The 21,863-nt window shown below is 39.1% G+C and overlaps 4 protein-coding genes across 14 annotated transcripts in view; all 4 read left to right on the top strand.

Moving 5' to 3' along the window:
• Nucleotides 1–275: 275 nt before the first annotated feature.
• Nucleotides 276–4,203, top strand: LOC147318880 (persulfide dioxygenase ETHE1, mitochondrial-like). Its single transcript, XM_086311046.1, has 7 exons — nt 276–823; nt 1,350–1,494; nt 1,938–2,086; nt 2,207–2,336; nt 2,468–2,557; nt 2,861–2,977; nt 3,120–4,203. The coding sequence occupies exons 1-7, from the start codon at nt 614–616 to the stop codon at nt 3,164–3,166; spliced, it is 888 nt and encodes a 295-aa protein (XP_086167172.1). The 5' UTR covers nt 276–613; the 3' UTR covers nt 3,167–4,203.
• Nucleotides 4,204–4,909: 706 nt separating this feature from the next.
• Nucleotides 4,910–8,844, top strand: LOC147318879 (persulfide dioxygenase ETHE1, mitochondrial-like). Its single transcript, XM_086311049.1, has 7 exons — nt 4,910–4,990; nt 5,603–5,747; nt 6,808–6,956; nt 7,097–7,226; nt 7,365–7,454; nt 7,770–7,886; nt 7,980–8,844. The coding sequence occupies exons 1-7, from the start codon at nt 4,958–4,960 to the stop codon at nt 8,021–8,023; spliced, it is 708 nt and encodes a 235-aa protein (XP_086167175.1). The 5' UTR covers nt 4,910–4,957; the 3' UTR covers nt 8,024–8,844.
• Nucleotides 8,845–9,446: 602 nt separating this feature from the next.
• Nucleotides 9,447–18,065, top strand: ethe1 (ETHE1 persulfide dioxygenase). 2 transcript variants are annotated; one of them, XM_086311048.1, is made up of 7 exons: nt 9,447–9,654; nt 11,456–11,600; nt 12,420–12,547; nt 12,706–12,835; nt 12,938–13,027; nt 13,335–13,451; nt 13,611–18,065. In XM_086311048.1, the coding sequence occupies exons 1-7, from the start codon at nt 9,622–9,624 to the stop codon at nt 13,655–13,657; spliced, it is 690 nt and encodes a 229-aa protein (XP_086167174.1). In that variant the 5' UTR covers nt 9,447–9,621; the 3' UTR covers nt 13,658–18,065. The 2 variants fall into 2 exon arrangements, with proteins under 2 accessions (XP_086167174.1, XP_086167173.1); XM_086311047.1 differs by having other exon boundaries at nt 9,451–9,654; nt 12,399–12,547; nt 13,611–17,688.
• Nucleotides 18,066–18,589: 524 nt separating this feature from the next.
• Nucleotides 18,590–21,863, top strand: part of phldb3 (pleckstrin homology-like domain, family B, member 3) — a 30,424-nt gene continuing 27,150 nt past the window's right edge. For 2 of the 10 annotated variants that reach the window (XM_086311034.1, XM_086311036.1), the window contains exons 1-2: nt 18,590–18,770; nt 19,122–19,194. The gene's annotated coding sequence lies outside the window, so the exon portion shown is untranslated. The other 8 variants (XM_086311041.1, XM_086311039.1, XM_086311042.1 and 5 more) reach the window with 8 other exon arrangements.

Raw genomic sequence — 21,863 nt, 5'->3', positions numbered from 1 at the left:
TTGCATGGTCTTAGTATCAAAATTTGTTTGAGGATCTGAAACATGCAAGTTAGACTTAAAAAAAAACGACAAAGGGAGCAAATACTGTTTTCATGTAGCTCATCACAAAGCTTTTATTTGGTTGTTTGTTTTCCATCCGTATTACTCCACTAAAGCGGATGACTGAGCGTTTTATACAAGGTTGTGTTTGGACGATGTTTACTTGCCTGACAGCGTAAATGTCACGTAGGCCGCTGCTATGTTGTTGTGTACATTGCCAGGCCCCTCATTCCAGGGCGCATGCGTCTCACTGAGGACGGCGAAGACGGTACTCAGCTGTGCAGGAAGTTAGCCGGCAGCTTCACTTACCCATAAACCCATATTTACCGCTTAATAAGAAACAAGTTGGCACGGCTCCAGCCCGTAAAAGCAGCTGGTGACAGTGGAGCTTCCAAACGACACTGAAGTCCTTGTGTTGTTTTTTCCAAGGACTGATTGACAGTCAGTGTGATAAGCGGCAGGTAACACAGAGTTCATAGTGCTACTACCCACGGTCTCTCTTTGCGGAACCTACGCGTACGTGCGGTAGTGTTGCCCGCTATCAAGAGGTTCAAATCAGGACACATCGGCGACTATGTGTTCGGTAATAAGCAGAGTGAAGCCCGTTCAGCGGGCCCTGGCTTCGACGCTACGGCTCAGGACAAACGCTGACGGCTTGAATTACGCGGCAGCCCAGAGCAGGCGCTTCTGCCCCGGCTTTATCACTGGAGCTCAGCCGCTATGGGTAACCAGCAGATCCTACTGCGCCAGGATAGCAACGACGGATGGACTCCTCTTCAGACAGGTAGGTTATAGATGATTGCCATTTTGCGCCCGTTTGGATCCTCCTGCCTTCAGGAAGAAAACGACATTTTCTTTAGGATTTTTTGCAACCGTCTTTACGGCGTTAAGTAGGAAGTGAGTTAACATTTAGCTCATTGTTATATTTCTGATAAGGAGCATTTAATTTTAGTTCTTTTAATGCGCAACCAAGTTAGGTTGTTGGATGAATTATGTGGATCATTTTCGAGTCAAACAACCCTTTAAGTTGATCTATGCGCAGTTTTGTTTCGGATACTAAAACTTGACAGCTAATCTTTCAGGGGCATTTGTATGACCCCTGAATGCTTCCTGACACAGTTGATAAGGATGTTTTTATATGATAACAAGTTGCCCTATATTATAATCTGTTCTTTCTTTCAGTTTTTTGGTCTCTTACAAACATTGTCTATGAATGAGTGTGTAACCCTTGTTACCCTTGCGCTATTGTTTTTATTTATTACTGAGTCACACCTGTGTACTCACCTTTTTTTCCCTCCTCCCCCCTTTAGTTGTTTGAAGTGGAGAGCAGCACGTACACCTACCTGCTGGCAGACGCAGACACCAAGGAGGCTGTCATCATTGATCCTGTGCTGGAGACCATTGACAGGGACCTGAAATTCGTAAGCGAACTTGGACTCAAACTGACAGTGGCAGGTATCTACCTTCCCAAAGTTGAGTTAAAACATAACAACCTAAGAAAATGTGCTCCATCTTCCTAACCCTGACACTAAGATGCATTTTCAGATCAGCCCTACTTAAAGCTTGAATGAACTTTATGAAAACATACTTCATTATTACCCTTGGGGCCAAAATAAATATAGTACTGGACTTGTTTCCCTCTTTAAACGTCTGTTTTCTGGGGGAAATTGAAATTGAGTCTCTGTCCCTGAGCCAATATACGTTAATGTGTATTTATATACATACATATATACATGCACGTATGTATGTATATATTATATTATATTATAATAATACCTAAGAGTAAATATTATGAAATGATTTTGCAGTGATCTGTGTTCCACTGACTCTTCTTATATGCAGATTAAAATATACAGTAATCTTGACTCGCATTCAAACTTTCTTTTTATTTTTTTAAGTTAACACCCACTGCCATGCAGACCACATAACAAGTACTGGCCTAATGAAGAAAAGACTTGCTGGTCTGAAGAGTGCCATCTCCAAATTCAGTGGTGCATCTGCTGATATCCACCTAAAAGAGGGAGACAAGATCCCCTTTGGAAGACACGTATGGCGAAAAAAAAGTTCTTTTTTTATGATGGAGTGTTTGTAAGTGTTGCATACCTGTTTGGTTATGTTTGCTTTATAAAACTAATTTAACATGACACTTGTCTTTTCTCTTCTTTAGTCTTTGACTGTGAGAGAGACACCAGGACACACTGATGGGTGTATAACGCTGGTAACTGGGGATCAGACTATGGCTTTCACTGGTGACGCTCTTCTCATTAGAGGCTGTGGCAGGACAGACTTCCAGCAGGGTACGCATGCTCTTTTGGCTTTATGCTTGTTTTTGTTCATTTTCATTTGTAGTGTTTCTGTATGAACACAAGGGGGCAGTATTACAGCCATTGCCTTTAGCAGTTTTCTAAGTTTTCTCTCATTTCTTAAGGTTGTGCCAAAAGGCTCTACCAGTCAATCCAGGAGAAAATCTACACCCTGCCTGACCACTGCCTCATCTACCCAGCACATGACTACTTAGGTTGGCTGAAACACATGCAGACACACATTTATGTATTTTATAGAGTCATTAGTGTGAATGTTTTTATGTAATACAGATTTTCAGCTTGTGCTTAAAAGCACTGAAAATGTAAAGCTATTAATTTCCCACTAATGGGAGCTGGAACAGATGTTGTATACATGTTGTTTTTATAGTGCATCTTTTGTGTGTCAGAAGCATGTTTCTGTATAAATGTTTTCATTGACCAGATTTAACATGTGACAAAAATCAGGACCACGAAGACTAAAGATGTCACACTGGTCTGCATCTGTTTTTGTGTTTCAGGTCAGACGGTTTCTACAGTGGGCGAGGAGCGCAAGTTTAACCCACGCTTGACTAAGAGCATGGAGGAGTTTGTGAAGATCATGAACAACCTGAACCTCCCTAAGCCTAATAAAATAGGTATTTAACAATAGTATCTACAGCCTTTCACTATCCATGTCATCTCCACATTTCTAGTTCTCGTGCCTATGAGACGTCACCACAGGTTTTACGTGCTGGGCGTCACATTTACTATAAACATTTTTTCCTTGTTCTGTTGCAGATATTTCAGTGCCTGCCAATCTGGTTTGTGGACTGCACCATGTTTGAATGTTCTGCACGAAAGACGATACTAATGACATCATTGCCCAGTGATAGACATTCTGTGTCTGTTTAGCAGAATTAATCAAACTACTTGCCATAAAGTGCTTTATTGTGGTTCTGTGTCTAAATCTAAATGGTATATTTTAATTGCTGTTATCATTTATAGTGCAGCTACTGATCAATTGTACTTGGAATAAATCTGCTTCTATTTTGGATATTCAAAATAATTAATATCTGTATTTGAGGAGAGAACAGTAATGGTACCCTTTGTTAACTGTGTAAAGTTAAAAGTAAGTTGACCTTATTCAGATTTGTTATTATGTGTAAATTTGGGGAGGAAGAGGAAAGCTTGGATAGGATTGTTACACTGAAGGTTCAGTTTAGTATTTGTGAATGCTTAAAAGGTACAATTGTGTCGTGTAGTCAAGGCCTCACACACTCACAGTACCACAAGCAGTGGCCTCTTTTAATAGCAGGAAAATAAAACTTATGCTGTTTGCATTTAAAATCAATAACAGCTAAGATGTTACTGCACAACATGTCATAGCATTATGAGCTCACATGTTCCTTTTATATGTTGAAAATGATGATTATTATTTACTCTCTAGCTCTAAAAGAAGGAATCAGACTGCAGTGACCCATGCATGCTGTTCTTGTATTTAACAGATCCTCAGCCAGTAAGACGGGTTTGTTTTAGAGTGCTTCCCTTTGACTCAGCCACACAAATTTGCAGCTGTGTGACAATTTGAGCCTGAGGTTTTTGGAGGCCAGAATCAAAATGTTCATAAGCAAGTGATTTCATGTGAATATAACTTTTTACTATTGCCTTTTATTAAGAGAGCACCACATCAGTTGCATGTATCAATTCTGGTTCTCTCCTCATGGGGGAACACTACCTGCCAGGTTAACTCAGACTTTTTATGTCTTTTGCTGCTATGGATGAAGCCCTGTGGTGATGATGGTTTGAGCCTGAAAACCCGAGTGAATATGGATGTCTCATGTTCACCAAAGACTGTCATTAAATAAATTCCAAGTTGAATGAACATGGTGTAGAGCTGTATTTCAATCCTCAAACAGCCTGCTCAGTAAACGCCTCTCTCTACTGTACATTCAAAGTGTCTTGAATGCAACATTGCACGTGCTTTTGAGTACCGGTAGCATATTGTAAAATCTAGGATTCAGTATTGTGTCTGTGTAATCTAAAATAAAAGTCACATTATCTCTGCTTGACCCAGAGCATGCTATTTGTGGTCAAGTTCACAATCAGTGAATAGCTAAAAAAAACAAGATGTACTGATACGAGCATTATTAAATGGATGGTTGTGGTTGTTCCCAATAAAACGGCGAGCCGCAGTGGTCTGTGACCTTGAGTGACTTTGCATTAAAATTAGTTTAATTAGAGAGCCATTATAAGGAGAAGTGTGACTGAAAAATGTATATGGGGAAAAAGCTGTAACAGCAAAGATACTTCTCTAAGTCTAACTTTTATAAAAGTAAAACACTTAAAAGTGTTTAAATTCTTCTTCATCTTATTATCAGTAATATTATTAACAATAATTTTATTGATGATGATCATAAAGATAGTGTGCAGTACGTGATGTTCTTCCTTTTTATCATGATGACTTCTGAAAATTATTCTAATTTGGGGGCGTTACCAAGGCAGGTAGGCAGGTATGTAGGTAGGCAGGTAGGTGTGGTTAGGGTTTTAAATAGTCATGCTTTACACAGCAACCCAGAGTTTGTGTTTCTGTCCCGATTAAAACGCTGCCGGTTACCAGCTGCTCATACTGTGCAAGGATGGCAATGGTAAAGGGACTCCTCTTCAGACAGGTATGTTCACATCATATTTGGATGTTCTGCACTTGTTTAAAACGATCTGTCCTGAAAAAAGAAATATTGTTCAAAATTGTTGAGTTTAGATTAACCAGTTTACATAATGGTGGAAGATGTGTTTATATATTCTACTAAAGTGGAAGTAGGAGTGCAGAAAACAAAATATAAAAAGTTTGTTTGTCTAAAAAGCAATAGCATCACTATAAAGTACCTTAAGTGAAAGAAAACCTGCTCAAATTACCCACTTCAGAGATGCATATCATATTGTTAATATGTTTGATATTTTAAGTTGATGAAAGAACAAATCTGAATTACTTGATGCTCTGCATCTTAATCTAAAATAGAAATTATTTGTTGATTAATAATTTATATCCCTGCCATATAACTAATGCTAATAGCTTCTGAATAAATGTGGTGGAGTACAAAGTGCAATACTTTATTTCAAGCTTCGTATGAAAATGTCTCTCTTTGGCTACCGTAGACACACAAAGCACACGTTATCTATAAACACAAGTGAGGAGAAATGATAATAATGTAACCTTTACTACCGCTCCCATTTACTGTTAGTTATTGCTGTTTACTGCTTTGTGCTTCCCCTCCAACATTTAGCTGTTTGAGTCTGAGAGCTCCACATATACCTACCTGCTGGCAGACGCAGACACCAAGGAGGCTGTCATCATTGATCCTGTGCTGGAGACCATTGACAGGGACCTGAAATTCGTAAGCGAACTTGGACTCAAACTGACAGTGGCAGGTAACTACATAAATTAACACAGAATCCCATCTTTCTCAGCCTGTAAATACAAATTAGGAGCAGCATAAATATTTTACCTGGTTCAGAAATGATTGTTTATTTCTGACCCAAAAACGTTGTTAAGTGTAGGTAATGCTATTTGTATGAAAGGACTCCTGCTAGTGTAATACATATATCTTTCCGAATTGGAAATACACTTACCAGCCACTTCATTGGATACACCTATTTAATACACATATTTAAAAACAGTGCATTTACGCATGTAGACATCATTAAGATATCCTCCTGAAGTTCAGTCCAAGCATCAGAAAAGAGGAAAGGTGATTCAAAGAAACTTGACGCATATGGGCTTCGGCAGCAGACGAGCACACTGTGTGCCAGTCCTGTCAGCTAAGAACATAAACCAAGACTATAATTTGCACCAAAATTGGACAATGGAAAACTGGAACAAACCTTGCTGTGGCATTTGAGTGTTTAGTTCAGGATTCGGCATAAACGACATGAATCAAACGACCTATTATTATTATTATTATGAAAAGACCTGTTATTAAAAGTTCAGGCTGCTGGTGATGGTGGTATAGTAGTGTGGGTGATATTTTCTTGACACACTTTCGGCCCGTTACTACCAACTAAGCATCGTTTATACCCCACAGCCTACCTGAGTTACTGATGTCGATCTTTTTGTGATCACAGTGTACCTATTTTCTGATGGCTGCTTCAATCACCATAATAACGCAAGTCACAAAGTCTGGTTTCTGTACTCAAATGGCCTCCAGAGTCACACAGCCTTAATTCAATAGACTGTGGTGAAAGGGAGATTAGCGTCATGGATGTGTAGCTGACAAATCTGCAGTAACAGTGGGATGTTGTCATGCCTACATGCTACATGGACCAAAATCTCTAACACTTAGTTGAATCTGTGTGACGAGGAATCAAAGGTGTTCTGAAAAGGAAAAAAGTGTCCAACCCCCTACTCGCTAAACTGATTGGAGGGTGTACCACAAGTCTCAATTATATTCCAGCTTTATATTGACCTACATTATCTTTATTTTGCTGATAGTTAACACCCACTGCCATGCAGACCACATAACAAGCACAGGACCAATGAAGAAAAGAGTACCTGGACTGAAGAGTGCCATTTCCAAACTTAGTGGTGCATCTGCTGATATCCACTTAACAGAGGGAGACAAGATCCCCTTTGGAAGACACGTAAGAAGAAAAAAACATTATTTGTTCGCAATATCGTGTGCGTACAGTTATTTTGTAAATACCTAAAACCTTTTGTTGCATTTGCTTGGTAAAACCTATTTAATTATCATGCCTTGACATTCTTCTTTTCCTTCCTTTAGTGCCTGATTGTGAGAGAGACACCAGGACACACTGATGGGTGTATAACGCTGGTAACTGGGGATCAGACTATGGCTTTCACTGGTGATGCTCTCCTCATTAGAGGCTGTGGCAGGACAGACTTCCAGCAGGGTACACATACTCTTTTGGCTTTATGCTTGTGTTTTTGTTCATTTTGCGTTTCTATGATTTTTATTCTTGTTGGAAAAGGGGGGAGTACAGTATCAGTTTTCCTTTGCAGTTGTCTAACCTTTGCCTTATTTTCTTAAGGTTGTGCCAAAAGGCTTTACAAGTCAGTCCATGAGAAGATCTTCACCCTGCCTGATGAGTGCCTCCTCTACCCAGCACATGACTACTTAGGTTGGCTGAAAACACATCCCCAAATATTTATACATGTTACAAAGTCACTGAAGGGAATGGTTTATATAGTACTATTGTGTAGCAGTATGCATTACATCATATATAAAAGCATAGCAAAATTAAATTCATTAGTTTTCTGCTGACAGGAGTCGGTACAGGTGCTCTGCAATCTGTATAGTATGTTCTGTTTTTAGGTTTTTACAGGGCAGTTGTTGTGCGCCGGCTCCATTTTTTCTAGCTCTGAAATGGACTGGAAACATGTCCAGGGTGTAGCATCTGGCTGATACACTGGTCTCCATCTGTTTTGTGTTTCAGGTCGGATGGCTTCGTCAGTCGGCGAGGAGCGCAAGTTTAATCCACGCCTAACAAAGACCATGGAGGAGTTTGCAGATATCATGAACAACCTGAACCTGCCCAATCCCAAAAAAATGGGTAAGAAAAAAATAAACTATCATATTTACAGTTCTGCAACCAACTATGTTTTCCAGTAAAAAGCACTTTATTTATGTTTTTATTTTTTTGCAGCAACTGCAGTGCCTGCTAATCTGGTTTGTGGACTGCAAGACTAAATGTGTAGACTGAATGTGCTCCACAAGAGGATAATAATGAAAACACATAATTGTAATAATTGTAGAGTAATTAACATTTGCATCTCTATTTTGTGGGACATTAGTCAAAATGTTTACTATAAAGTGATTTTTAATGATTCTGTATGGTATATATAAGGTATATACTTGAATTGCTATTTCAATACATTTTAAATGTATCTATGTAAGAAAAAGTTTCTTGAATGTAAGCAAATTTTTCAGATGATTTGTTATGAATTACTTATGAGCAGGAAAGTTCATATACGAACATTCTCCTCAAGGTTAGGTTAGTAATCATGAAAGCTTCTGTGCAGGAAAAGGCTTTTTTGCATAGCAGGACATAAAAGCTTACTATAAAAACTTTGTAACTTGGTTTAGATTCTGTTAAATAAATAATGACACTGAATCAGTCGTGTTGTGTTGATCATCTGAGGTTATATTTCATCTACTTTCATGAACTGTTAGAGATCAGATAATTATAATGTGATATGTAAAAGCTTAGAATTGAAAGGTGGTGTACTTTTTCATGTATTTCAGTTGGATTCCAATCATTAAGTAATTTAGGAAAAAAAACTATATTAATGTTATTTTTTAGTTACTATCATTTTGTTTTTCATAGCAACCGTTCCCCACAGATATGTGGTGATGCCACACTTTCTCAGTTTAATGCTCATGATGGCTCATCCAATGGGTGTGTGTGAAGGAGTTTTAAAACAAAGTTGTTATTGTGTAAATGGCACCACATTTTATAGACCTTTAAAATAAAATCACATAAATATTAAAATCACCCTTCAACAAATGTTTTAGAGTCTCTTTCATGCAAACTTGCTGATAGGCACACATATCTACAATACTAAAAGAAAACGACTCTCTTGGACTTTCTGGATTTAATGAACTATTCCGTGGCTACCTTACTGGTTCCTGTTATGACTACTATTGTGTCTATACTATTAACAGGGTCTGTTAAAGTCTTTTAAAATAAAATCCATTAAATTATTATTATTAATATTATTTCAGGGCAGCACGGTGGCACGGTGGTTAGCACTGTTGCCGCACAGCAAGAGGTCCTGAGTTCAATTCAGTTTGCATGTTCTCCCCGTGTTTGCGTGGGTTCTCTCCGGGTACTCCGGCTTCCCCCCGCCGTCCCGCCCCTCTCCTTCCTGTGCAGCTGGCAGCAGCCGCACCTCGTAAATGGAGGGCACCTCGTCGCAAATGGGCAATGCAAGACCGATCGGTGCCCATGCAATCCCCAAAATGCGCTGACATAATGTCGGGGCAGCGTGGGTGCGAGCAACTTTTTTTTGCCGATGCTATGATGCCGCCCCCACCACGCTTCCGCCCTGGGCAATGGCCCATGTCGCCCATATCGAAACCAGCCAATGTTAGGGAAGTAGGTAAGTAGGTAGGTGGGTGTGGTCACTGATCCACGATTGTTGTTGGGTGTGGCTTGTTGACATTCCTGGGACGACTCAGGACAAATGCAGGGGACTCGAATTAGGAAACAAAACAGATGCGTCTGTCCCGGTTGAAGCACTGTTTTTCAGACGCTACGGGTTACCAGCAGATCGCACTGAGCCAGGATGGCAAAGACGGAAGGGCTCCTCTTCAGACAGGTAGTCTGTCGGCATATTTTGATGGCTTGCTCCTGTTTGTTTACAACCATACGTGGTAACGAAGAGGCAAGAGTACTTGTAGTTTTTTTGTACCACCGGTTGTGGGAAGTGAGCTCGGTAGCTTTAGCCGTTAGCATCTTGTTTTCTGTCTATGAAGTTCCTTTCTGCATTAGTTCCTTTAAAGTTCAGGTGGGTTTTTGTGCTCAGCTGTCTATCCAAACAAATTTTGGATTTTCAGACTCTTGTGTGGTGTCCTGCATCCTGATAAAAGTGGTATTACAAGGAAATGACGGCTGAGCAAAAGTCCCAAAAGTTTTGAAGTTTCTTTTTCATAATTGCTAAACGAAATGCGTTAGATGTACTTAAATAAAAGTAGCGCAGCTACAGTGTAAAGTATACATGAGATATATAAATCACGTAATGACCCCTTTAAAAACCACATTTACTATTGCTTTATGTTACTGTTTCTGGTCCTGCTTTGAAGCAGTGTGATCTGAATGACTTTATAAACCGCTTTTAATCTGTAGTAAGTGACAAAAATTAGTAGCAGGTTTATGATTCATATAGCTACACTATTACTACTACCTATATCTGCAAAACAGCAAAGTATGTGTCTTCAAAAAAGTAGCTTTGCATGGGAATGCTTAATGAAGTATACCTCATGTGCATGCATCATGTGATGAAAATTGCTGTGTTACATGACCCTACATTTTTTTCATTCTAATATTTGAAACCAGCTGATAAATTGATCACATGCCATCTTAAAAAAAAGGCATTTCAAGAAAGAAAACTCCTGCTTGTTTAACAATTGTTCAAGTTGTTGTGTGATATGCCCAGACACATCACAATGAGGAAGTATATCAGTAAGTGATTCTGTCGCCAACTGCAATTTCCTTTTGAGGTGGTCATAAACGCAGAATTAATGGGTAACTTGGTAAATGTTTAAGAAGTAAACATTTTGCATTGATTACTGAGATACTCACCAGACCCTATACGGAGGCCTGCTTGTTGAACAAACACAAATATCTAATTGGCTAATCACATGGCAGCAGCTCAGTGCATTTAGGTATGTAGATCGTCAAGATGACCTGCTTAAGTTAAAACCGAGCATTAAAATGTGGAAGAAAGGTGATTTAAGTGTCTTTAAATGTGGCAGACAAGCTTATGTGAAAGTTACAGAAACGGCTGATTTAAATGGATTGCCCTACAAAACCATCGATTAAAAGAATTTGTTAAACACCACAGCCTGCCTGAGTTATGTTGCTGATCATTATCCATCCATCTTTGACGACAGCATACCCATACTTGGATGGTTGCCTTCAGCAGGATAACGCTGCATGTCACAAAGTTCATATCATCTTAAACTGGTTTCTTGAACATGAAAATCAGCTTACTGTACTCAGGTAAACTCCATAGTCACCAGATGTCAATGCAGTAGAGCACCTTTGGGATAGGAGATTCGAATCTCAGATGTGCAGCCAACAAATCTGCAGTAATTATGTGATGATATCATGTCAGTGTGGTGCAATATATCTCTAACACCTTACTGAGTCTATGCCAGAAAGGATTCAGGCAGTTTTTAAGCCAAAAGGGGGTGTTACTAGCAAGATATACCTAATAAAGTGACTGTTGACTGTAGTTCATACCGTGATCTGTTCTGTCTCTTATTATCTTTTGTTGTGTCAGACACACCCTGTCTAAGTATGGTGAGGACACGATGTTTACTGTGCCTTTCCTGTTATTATTTATTGCTGAATCACACCTGTGCTTTGTTCACTGTTCTGTTTTCTTTTTCATTTAGCTGTTTGAGTCAGAGAGCAGCACGTACACCTACCTGCTTGCAGACACGAACACCAAGGAGGCTGTCATCATTGATCCTGTGCTGGAGACCATTGACCGGGACCTGAAGCTCATAAAGGAACTTGGACTCAGTCTAACAGTGGCAGGTATCTACCTTCCCAGGGTAGAGTTAAACGATAAATTATGACAGTTGTATGAAATGTTTGTCCTATCTTCTCCATGTTGTAAATACATTTACATTAGGGGCAACATAAATGTAATATTAGACTAATCTGTATGGCAGTGAGCAAGAAATAACTGTGTGTCCGTTCCTTGCCCCGTGACCGTTGTTTAGTGTAGACAATAGCAGACAAGGCTGCGGGGATATGTCTAAAAATAATAATTAAAAAAGGCCGAATTTAAAGCATACACTGACTGGACAGTTTATTAGATACACATTGCTAGTACTATGTCTGAATCCTTTTAGCTTTCAGAACTGCCTTAATTCTTCATGGGATAGATTCAACAAGGTGCTGAAAACATACCTCAGAGATGTTAATCTGTATTTACATGATAAGATCACGCAGTTGCTGCAGATTTGTCAGCGGTACATCCATGATCTCCACCACATCTTCCACATAACTTGCTTGTAATGAGTGGTGGACAAGCCCATGTGACACGATCAACCGTATTGCATTCAAAGTCACCTAAATCACCTTTGGTCGTCACTGTGATGCTCAGTCTGAATTCCAGTAAGTTGGCTTGAATATGCCTAGATATCGAAACACATTAATTTTCTGCCATGTGATTGGCTGCTTGGGTATTAGCGATAACGAGCGATGAAACCAGTGTGCTTAATAAACTGGACATTGACTGTCTCGCCTATATACACATTGCATAAGTTTATACCAAGAATCAATATTAAATCTTTCAATTGGTGATAAATGCAGTGATTTTTCTGGTAGTTAACACCCACTGCCACGCAGACCACATAACAAGCACTGGCCTGATGAAGCAAAGAGTGGCTGGACTGAAGAGTGCCATCTCCAAGTTCAGTGGTGCCACTGCTGACATCCACTTAACAGAGGGAGACAATATCCCCTTTGGAAGACACGTAAGAAGAAAACCACTCTTTGTTTATAATAGTGTTTGTAGGTGTTGTATACAGTTGCTTGATAAAACTGATTTGACATGCTTTGATTTGATACCTGTTTGGTTTTGTTTGCTTGATAAAACTGATTTAACATGACACTTGTCTTTTCTCTTCTTTAGTCTCTGACTGTGAAAGAGACACCAGGACACACTGATGGGTGTATAACCCTGGTAACTGGGGATCAGAGCATGGCTTTCACTGGTGACGCTCTCCTCATTAGAGGCTGTGGAAGGACAGACTTCCAGCAGGGTATGCATGCACTCTTTTGTGGTTCTTCTAAATGAACACAAGGGGGCAGTGTTTCATATGTTTTCCATTGCAATTGTCTGATTTATAGCTATTCTTCTAAAGGTTGTGCCAAAAAGCTCTACCATTCAGTCCATGAGAAGATCTTCACCCTGCCTGATGAGTGCCTCATCTACCCAGCACATGATTACTTAGGTTGGCTAAAAACACACATTCACACGCAAATGTTTGTAAATGTGTATTGCGTATCTTAAGAGTCACTGATGTGAATAATTTCGAACAGCACAGATTTGAAGCTCAGCCACATCGGCCATTAGTTTCCCACTCATAGGAACTGGTACAGATGTAGTATATATATTGTTTTTACAGTGCATGTGTTGTGTGTCAGAAGCATGTTGTTTCTTTGTAAATATTTTAATTGTTCAGATTTAACATCTGGCAGAATTTAGAACTACAAAAACTAAAACTGTCATGCTGGTCTGCATCTAATTTTGCATTTTAGGTCAGACGGTTTCTACAGTGGGCGAGGAGCGCAAGTATAACCCACGCTTGACTAAGAGCATGGAGGAGTTTGTGGAGATCATGAACAACCTGAACCTCCCTAAGCCTAAAAAAATAGGTATGAAAGACAGTGGCATCAGGATTTCAGCCAACAACCACCTCTGTCTGCTAGTAAACACAATTCTTAAGTCATGTCCTAAAGAAGATGGTTTTGCACTGGTTTGGCTACATCAAATGTCACATTTACTAAAAACACATTTTCCATCTACTTTTGCAGATATTTCAGTGCCTGCTAATCTAGTTTGTGGAGTGCACAGCATTTGAATGGATGAAAAAGGCTTCTACTAAAGTCCTGAGCACCACCACAAAATGATTGATATTTACATTTTAATCGAAATTGCTTATCTCAGAGTGCTCTATTGTGGTTCCCTGTGTAAATGTAAAAGTTAATTTTTGAACTGTTGTGATCATTTTTTGTTAAGCTACTTACAGTATATTTAAAAATTTATATTTATATTTATTTTAGCTGTTTATGAATGCATTTTAAAAACGGTAATAGTATACTTTGTTAATGGTGTAAAGTTGTTTACATTTTTATGTAAGTAGTTCATTCAGCTGTGTTATTGTGAATTGGGAAGGAAATTTATGAGCAGGAAAACTGGGGTAGGAATGTTCCATTCAAGGTTTGATTTAGTATTCATGAATGCTTAACTGGGACAAATGAGTTCTTCCACATGGCCTTTTCAGTGGTTCCGGTCTCCCCTAGCCAAGGATACGCAGGCATGCACACACACTCTTTCAGTCTTGTGTAGGCAATGGCTTTTTTGCATAGCAGGGAACTAAAACTACACTATTTGCATTCACAATCAATAAAGGCAAGTTTTCCTTGCACAATGTGCCATTGCAATCTGTTTGTGATCTCATAAGTTCCTTTAGATGTCCAACAGGAATTTGATTTTTTTTTAATGTTTCTTATGATCAGAGGAAGGTACAAAAAAGTGAGCTCATGCCAGGATTCAGAACTGCTTCCAGATTTTCCAATGACTGTGCAAGCTGTTCTCATAGTTAACAGATCATCAGCCCGCAAGACAGGTTTGTTTGGGCGTGCTGCCCTCTGACTCAGTCACAGAAACTTCTACATGTGGGAGTTAGCTGTGTGATCATCTGAGGATTGATCCTGAGCCTCTGGGGGCCTGAGTCAAAATGTTTGTTTTCAAGTGCCCGCACTTGTTTGAGGAACTTCCACAATTAACAGATTATTTGTAAAGATGAATCATTATTGTTGATACATCTGGCATTTCTAAGTGGTTTGGCACTTTTAATCTCCAGTAGTCTGAAAAACATACGAATGCTCCATACTCAAAGACCGTCATTAAACAAAACAGAGTTCAAGATAAATGAAAATTGTGTTCTACTGTATTTGTATTCTCAAATAGCCTGCTAAAAAAAGACACAACCATCCTGGTAAAATGAACAATTGGAATCTACCATGTTTCCCAAGTCTCTTGTATACAACATTATACATGCTTTGAGTAGCATTATGGAAAATTTAGTCACATCTGCAGGGAATAATAGTCAAAATGTATGTCTGACCATTTTTAAATACCTCTACATTATGTAAGTGCAATTAAATCACATGAATAGCCCTTAAACTTTTCTTAATAATACAACAATAATATCCCAAAGAGCACTATTTCTAGTCCAGCATGATTCTGCAGAGCCGTCTGTTTACAAAGAGATAACCTAAACAAGATGCACTGATATAGAATTATGAAGCATGTGTGATGTTTAAGGTTGTGCCATCAATCCAGATTAAATGCTATAGTAGCCTGTTACTAACACAGTAAAAACTATCTGATGAGTTGAACCAGAGACATATAGAGGTATAAGAAGAGGAGACATGGCACTCAAGTTAAATCTAAAAGAAGTTAAACTGCCACTTTTGTATAGTTTTCATGGTGATTAATGACATTAAGATGAATTTAAACCAGTGCTTCAAAATAAGCATCCAGGTAAGTTACTAAAAGTTCTTTGGTTTTACACAGTGAATTGCACAGGTCTAAAACATGAGGACAACAGTGCACTCCTATCAGCAGGAAACTGAAAAATCTAAACAGCAAATGGATTATTATTTATTAGGGGTGCAACGATACTCGTATCGATATTGAACCGTTTGATACAGTGCTTTCGGTTCGGTACGCATATGTATCGAACAATACAATTTTCTTTATTTATTTTATCAATTTTCCTTCTGACGATGCTGTCTGTGTTGAGCGCTCAGTGGATCTGCGTTTGACTACTCCGCCTAGGCTGCACTGTCGAGTGCAGAGCCACTCAGCGCAGTGCAAGCTAGCAAGACAGAAGCTAAGCTCGTTGCAACATGGTAACTGCCTCAACGCTAGCCGAAATTGAACCTCTCCCACCCTCATTCAGATCTGGCCTTTGGGACTATCTTGGTTTTCATGTGAAGCATGACCCTGATGGTAAGCGCGTCATGGACAAAAGCAAAACAGTATATCGGATGTGCCACGCAATGCGCAATTGGTGGGAAGTAGTGCGTTAGCACAGTTAGCTTGTTAACGTGTTGCCGTCCAGCCCCACGCACGGGGCGATCCGCGGTAACTTGTTAACGGAGATTTGCTGCGTTATGGCGTTAACGTCATTTCAACGAGATTAACGCTGACAGCACTAGTGGGAACACAAAGAATATGACTGCACATTTACGCCGACATCATCCTAGTGCAAAGACAAGTGGAAGCAGACAAAAACAACAAGCACGCATGCTACAAACTTTACCGAGTCATTTAGACAGCCGTTAGCACATGATTCTCCTTATGGGGACCTGATATGTTTAATATGCTGCTGAGAATATAGCCCAGAAGAAGCATATGGTATAGCTTTTATTTTGGAAAGACCCATTTCTCTGTAATAAACTCTTTTCCAAAGATGAGTGATTTCTTGATCAGATAGATTTCTTTTTTTTTTGTTATTTTGTTGTTTCAGCAACATTAAATTTAAAAACTGTACTTTTGAGTTAAAATATATTTATAATTTTAATAAATGACAAATTGAAAAGGCATGAACATTTTTTTGTATCGAAAAAATATCGAACCGTGACACCAAAGTATCGAACTGAACCGTGATTTTTGTGTATCGTTGCAGTCCGATTATTTATAGAACAATTTTCTGATTTTACTAAGCAAACAAATACTTGTTAATGAAACAGTACTGGAATAGTGAGTTCTATCTAATGATAAGAGTCCAATATGGTCCTGTTACACTATACTGGTCTGACGTATATTGGATCCAATTCCTACTGATGTTCCTACTAATATTAAAGGAAAACATGTAAGTTACAGAAAACTTTGCTTTTGCTGGGTGTTGCTTTATTTCATGCAAGTTAACACTGTTAAGCACCATCTAGCAGCTGTCTCTGTCTGCCTTCCAGACAAACAGCATTATTATTATTCCACCTCACCTCGTATACTCGCTGACAGACACCTGCATTGTTCTTTATTCAAAGCAGGAGGTGTATGTGACTATTGTTGCCATCAGGCTGAAGATATGTTACTTTGCAACGTAAAATGTTGTCTTTGCTCTTTTACTGCTAGGAATCAATGTGCCAGCTGTCCTTTCACCCACTCTTTCTCACCCATCTGCCAGCCAGTGTTTTTTTTTTTAACCGCTCCCTCTCAATCCACTTACACTATGTCACTATTAACCTGCTGCCCATTCTTTCTCACCCAGCCACATGTCACTGGAAAGAATCTATTACACTATCGGCTCATTCACAAGAAGATGTGTAAAGAGGCCAGTCAGGGTGATAAAGCCCTCAGAGTGAAGGGAGTGGATTTTGCCTCTGGGAAAAGTCACTATTTAACATGCGGAAGTAAATTTGTGGTCCAGAGTTCAGTGTGCTATTTTATGTTCTATAAGTAACTAGAGTTTTAGCATTTTCTGCTCACCAAGTAGCATACTGAATCACAGTAACATGTCAGAGATTTAATATTTCATGGTATTTCAGTCTCTACAAGGATGAGTAGAAATCTGCCAGAAAGCAGACATAGATATGCTCTTACAGTACTACATATGTTTTTGCATATGCACAGTGATTTAGGTCAATGGGTTATTTTTTGTAGCACAAGCTTAAGTTTCTGAGCCTTTGTGTCTTGATGGTCATCATTTGTATATGTATGACTATTTTCAGGAACCTTTTTAGGAATTTAAAGTGTGAACATGTAGTTTTAAACTGTTTATGTGTTAGTGTTTTATGATTCCTGTGTTCCACACACCCCAAAATCTGGTGAACATATTGGCATCCCAAGGCCCCTGTTTTTAATCAACTTTAATAAAAGAATAACTTTTACGAGATCATGTAGAACCCTGTGGTCTGTTGACATGCTTCTGATGACACTTTATGGAGGTTTTATGTCTTTGTTCTATATTATAACAAAACGAAGCCTTCCTTTCCTACCCTGCAAGGGTAGGCTACCAAAATGTAGAGATGACCAGAGACCCCTCCTTATGATTTGGGTTTAAATAATTTGATTAATTTTTTGGAAATATGTATCAAATGAAGCAAAATTACTTAGCTATCATACCCCATGAAGTATCTATTATCTGTGTGCAGGTTCAAGAAAGTCTCAAAACAATAATGGAAAAGCAATCTGTTTATTCGTGTACATGCACATAAACTGCCACTTTTATTTTTCATTACATTAAACACAACTTTGAGACTAATGTACTTAAGTATGAAATGTCTTGCCTGCTGCAGTGGTCTAATGTCACCCTGGCAACCAAGAAAATAAACCTTTCAAAAGAAAAAACTGCAACTGTTGCATTTTTACCCAAACCACGACCTCTTTTCTGAACCTAACCAAGTATCACAAGATCATACCGAGGTTTTTAAATGTACAAAACCCAACCATGTAGTTTTATTAAGAGGGTGTAAAAAATCTTTTCAAAAGGGGAAATTCTTCACCCTGTATACCTGGACACCATAGATATTAAACTTGTGTTCAGTTAAATTAAACTATGGGGGTCAAGTTTGGACAACTTTTGTTCAGAAGCACAAATTATTAGATTAAACTGGCTGTTTCATGAATTTGGTGACAAATTTGGACAAATCTGTCACAAAATTAGGCCCCCCCTAGGGAGTTAATCCGACCATGCTTCTCAGAACTAAATTGGAGCCTGTGCAGTTGTTTCAGCCTCTTCTGTATCAGTATATTATTATATTATTCCCACAGGAGCATGTCATCAAATGTATTTAAGTAGTCTCTTCGCAGAGTATGGCAGCATGCCCAGATCACTCCACAATGAGAAAACCCGGTCAGTTCCCAGAATAGAAATCCCATTTCAGTGCCAGACTTGAACGAAACTCTCCCTGAGGTCTCCACAGCGAAGAAACCGGGTGTGAGGTCTGTCGAGAAAAAAGGTATGCATACTGGTTTGTGACTACCGCTAGCCTTAACACTTTAATTAGTCGGCATCCGCCTTCTCTGTCGTCGCCCTCCTCCGCGTGCTTTCACCTGTTGGTGCCGACAAACCGCTCGCGCTCAACTGTCATTATTTTTCTTTTTGCTGGGAAGGGACTGAATCAAACCAGGTGAGGATTAAACACCAGAAAAAATGCGATAAAGTGAGCGTCGGTTTAACAGAGACAGCAGCTGGCGAGGTCAAAGTAACGCTGACAGTACCTGAAAGTGAAACAGCGTTCAAAAAAAGTTTACTGAAGTGACTCTTCGCTGTTTTTTCCCCCCCTCTCGTGTTTTCCCTTCTGACTTAGTCCGGCTTTGTCACTATGCTATGACTCGTCAGAGGACCCGCATGTCTTGCTGAAGTTGGACCACGTTTATCAGGTAAGAGCCGTATTTTTGTTTTTGAATCGGTTTTGTTGTTTAGCAGCAAGTCAGCAGACCTCTCCAGCACACAGTTTTTGCTCTTGGCAGAGAGCCTTAAGCAGGCTGTGTTTAAACCTCAATCTTGACATTACTGTGCTGTTACCAACTTACCAGCGACCATCTCTAGAGTATATAATCTCTCCACTCAGAACAAAAGAGAAATTAACACAGTTTCCTCAAAGCAAAACTGTCCTCTTGCTTGAAACCTGGGCTGCGTTAATAAAATGATAGTGTTTCGTAATGTTTCATCCCACGCTTTGACTCACGTCTTATCTTTAAAAATATCCAAAGCAATGTCCTCTGAGATAAATTTCACAGAGTTTATATAAATTTCCCCTTTTTGTTTACAACGACCCGGGGATACCTCCCCTTTTATCGTTCCATCAGCACTCAAAGTAAACAGTGGGTGGGAGAGCGGGCTGAGGTGGGATTGTGAGGATTTGTTGTCTGGAGTCTTCTGCCTTTGGCTTTTACTCCCCAGTCTCAATCACACATGTTTTGTCTGAATGCACATTTGACAAATCTGTGTCTGAGCCCAGTGTCCCGGGTAGTCATTAAAGGAGAACTCCTTGCATCACAGTTCCCACAGGTTTACTCAGACCAAAGTACTGCTGTGAATACAGTTGAACTTGCCTTGATGCCAGGAACTGAAACACAGTAGCAGATAAATCACAAGGGCCTTGAGAGATTTTCTCACATTATACCTTAATGCCTGCATTTGCTTTATACTTTGACTTTCTAATGTGTGGGTCTTATTTAAGGCAACAGTTAGATGGCTGTGTGGCTAAGAGAAAGCGTGCTTTCTGTTTGTGATATACAGTATTTTAGTTTGAGTGCAGCTGTGAACTTGCGACAAAGCTCAGGTGTTACTAGTAACGTCTTCTAATACACTGTGTGACAGTGATCACAAAATCAGGATTTTGAAAATGAGGATTCTTGCCATCATGACACGTGGGTTTCAAAATCCAAAATCTGTTTTTTTAAAGTCTGGCTAAAAGAAATGTAACATGACAATCATAATTTCATCAGTTTCTGCAGTAAAGTTTTAGTCTTACGAACACTCTAAAAACCGAGAAGAGTGGAAAATCCACATTTTGTTGGACACATGAGTTTTACTTTCCTTTTGTTTACTTATTGTAAATTACCAAAGCTTAGAACCAACTGATTGCCCAACTAACGGTTGCAGCACTACATTGAAGATGATGCATCAATATATTTTTCAACTTTTTATAATGTGCTCTCTCCTTCTCCTGATTTCAGCTGTTGTGTTTCAGTAAACAGAGGTTGACTTGTTGAAACTATCTTTAAGTGAGAAGAATAATGTTGACCTCTGAATAATATCCTGATTTAAAATAATTCACCATGTTTCTGCTCAGTTAGGGCTCATTACAAGCAGAAAAAACCCATATGAAAGTTCAGAAAACAAAACAATATTGGCTAAAAAAGCTAAATGGAAAGTTCATAATCTTGTCTGTTTATTTCTTATATTAGATAGATTCCTTTATTGTTTAGAGAGCTTATATTAGATATCTTTTATCCCTCAAACACAGTATTTGAAGTACTCGCAACAATACTTTGTCATAGTGTTGGCACTGGATTAAAGCATTTAAAATTGAGCCCATACTTGGCTACAGAAACCACTTATCTGTTTGTTCTACTTTGTTTTTTTCTGATCTCGAAGCCAAGTTCTGAAGAAGAGCCTTGCATTTTCATTCTCTAGGATGCCTCGCACAATCTGGAAAGTACGAATGACAACTGAAACTAATTTTAAAAAAGCTTCATCTTGTCAAGTTCCCATTGCCATCACTAAAAAATATCTAAACCTGACATTAGCTGGTCAAGAAATTTTCCACTGGAATGTGTAAACAACAGTGGTTCTGCAGTGAGATTTCCAGTAACAGTTGCTTTTCCCAGTTTTTTTTTCTTCTCTAGTCAGCCCATTTTTCATAAGTGAAATACATAATTCAGATGCAGAAGTCTATGTTGTTGTTTTTTTTTTTGCTGCATCACTGCTTTTGTTATATGCGTTGCCAACCCAGGTGTCAGGCAGGATAGACCGCTCCACACTTAACAGCTGGGTGACGGCCAGGACTGCTTTCACCTGCTCTTCCTGCTCAGAAACTTGTGTGGCGATGACAGCTTTCGGGTCCTCTGTGCTGAGCCAGCAGGAGCCATATGCAGCAGATCCAGAGATTGCTGCAGTCATCCACAGGATTCACTCTGTTAAATTTCAGTAGGCTTTTGGCCCAAATGTCCACAAATACTTTTCCCTCTGCTTCATGAAGGCTAATGAGTGTGCATAAACATTTAAAATGTGCATTGCACACATATAAAGCAGTACCTATTGCACTCTGGCTGAAGCCAGCACTGGAACACTAAACAAAAGATTTTCCAACCAAAATTCATTCTTCTAAAATGAGACCATCACTTTAAGTGTTTTTTTTGTTGTTGTTTTTTCCTTTGCTGCGAGCCAGAGAGTGTAGCAGGGCCAGTGCGAGTAAGTGGTAAAAAGTGGGACTTCTGTGCTTACATTTTTGACAATAAAATAGGAAATTTATTTTTGTTCTCTGGAAACCTTCTATGAATAAGATAGTGATGTAATGATGTCAGGCTTGCCATTGAGCAGA

Source organism: Aulonocara sp. 'chitande type north' Nkhata Bay, linkage group LG11, assembly GCF_057382095.1.
Source record: "Aulonocara sp. 'chitande type north' Nkhata Bay isolate Kocher_YH1m ecotype deep benthic linkage group LG11, A_spYH_male_GT1.1, whole genome shotgun sequence".
Taxonomy (NCBI): domain Eukaryota; kingdom Metazoa; phylum Chordata; class Actinopteri; order Cichliformes; family Cichlidae; genus Aulonocara; species Aulonocara sp. 'chitande type north' Nkhata Bay.
Note: the sequence above shows the minus strand (reverse complement) of the source record. Positions and strands in the feature narration are given on the sequence as shown.

What these genes read in the sequence shown, in the direction of transcription:
- LOC147318880 (XM_086311046.1), top strand. Translation starts at nt 614, where the DNA reads ATGTGTTCGGTAATAAGCAGAGTGAAGCCCGTTCAGCGGGCCCTGGCT. An exon ending in AGATCCCCTTTGGAAGACAC is followed by an intron (nt 2,087 to 2,206) that starts GTATGGCGAAAA and finishes TCTCTTCTTTAG; the next exon opens with TCTTTGACTGTGAGAGAGAC. An exon ending in CCCTAAGCCTAATAAAATAG is followed by an intron (nt 2,978 to 3,119) that starts GTATTTAACAAT and finishes GTTCTGTTGCAG; the next exon opens with ATATTTCAGTGCCTGCCAAT.
- LOC147318879 (XM_086311049.1), top strand. Translation starts at nt 4,958, where the DNA reads ATGGCAATGGTAAAGGGACTCCTCTTCAGACAG. An exon ending in AGGGACTCCTCTTCAGACAG is followed by an intron (nt 4,991 to 5,602) that starts GTATGTTCACAT and finishes TCCAACATTTAG; the next exon opens with CTGTTTGAGTCTGAGAGCTC. An exon ending in GCCCAATCCCAAAAAAATGG is followed by an intron (nt 7,887 to 7,979) that starts GTAAGAAAAAAA and finishes ATTTTTTTGCAG; the next exon opens with CAACTGCAGTGCCTGCTAAT.
- ethe1 (XM_086311047.1), top strand. Translation starts at nt 9,622, where the DNA reads ATGGCAAAGACGGAAGGGCTCCTCTTCAGACAG. An exon ending in AAGGACAGACTTCCAGCAGG is followed by an intron (nt 12,836 to 12,937) that starts GTATGCATGCAC and finishes ATTCTTCTAAAG; the next exon opens with GTTGTGCCAAAAAGCTCTAC. An exon ending in CCCTAAGCCTAAAAAAATAG is followed by an intron (nt 13,452 to 13,610) that starts GTATGAAAGACA and finishes CTACTTTTGCAG; the next exon opens with ATATTTCAGTGCCTGCTAAT.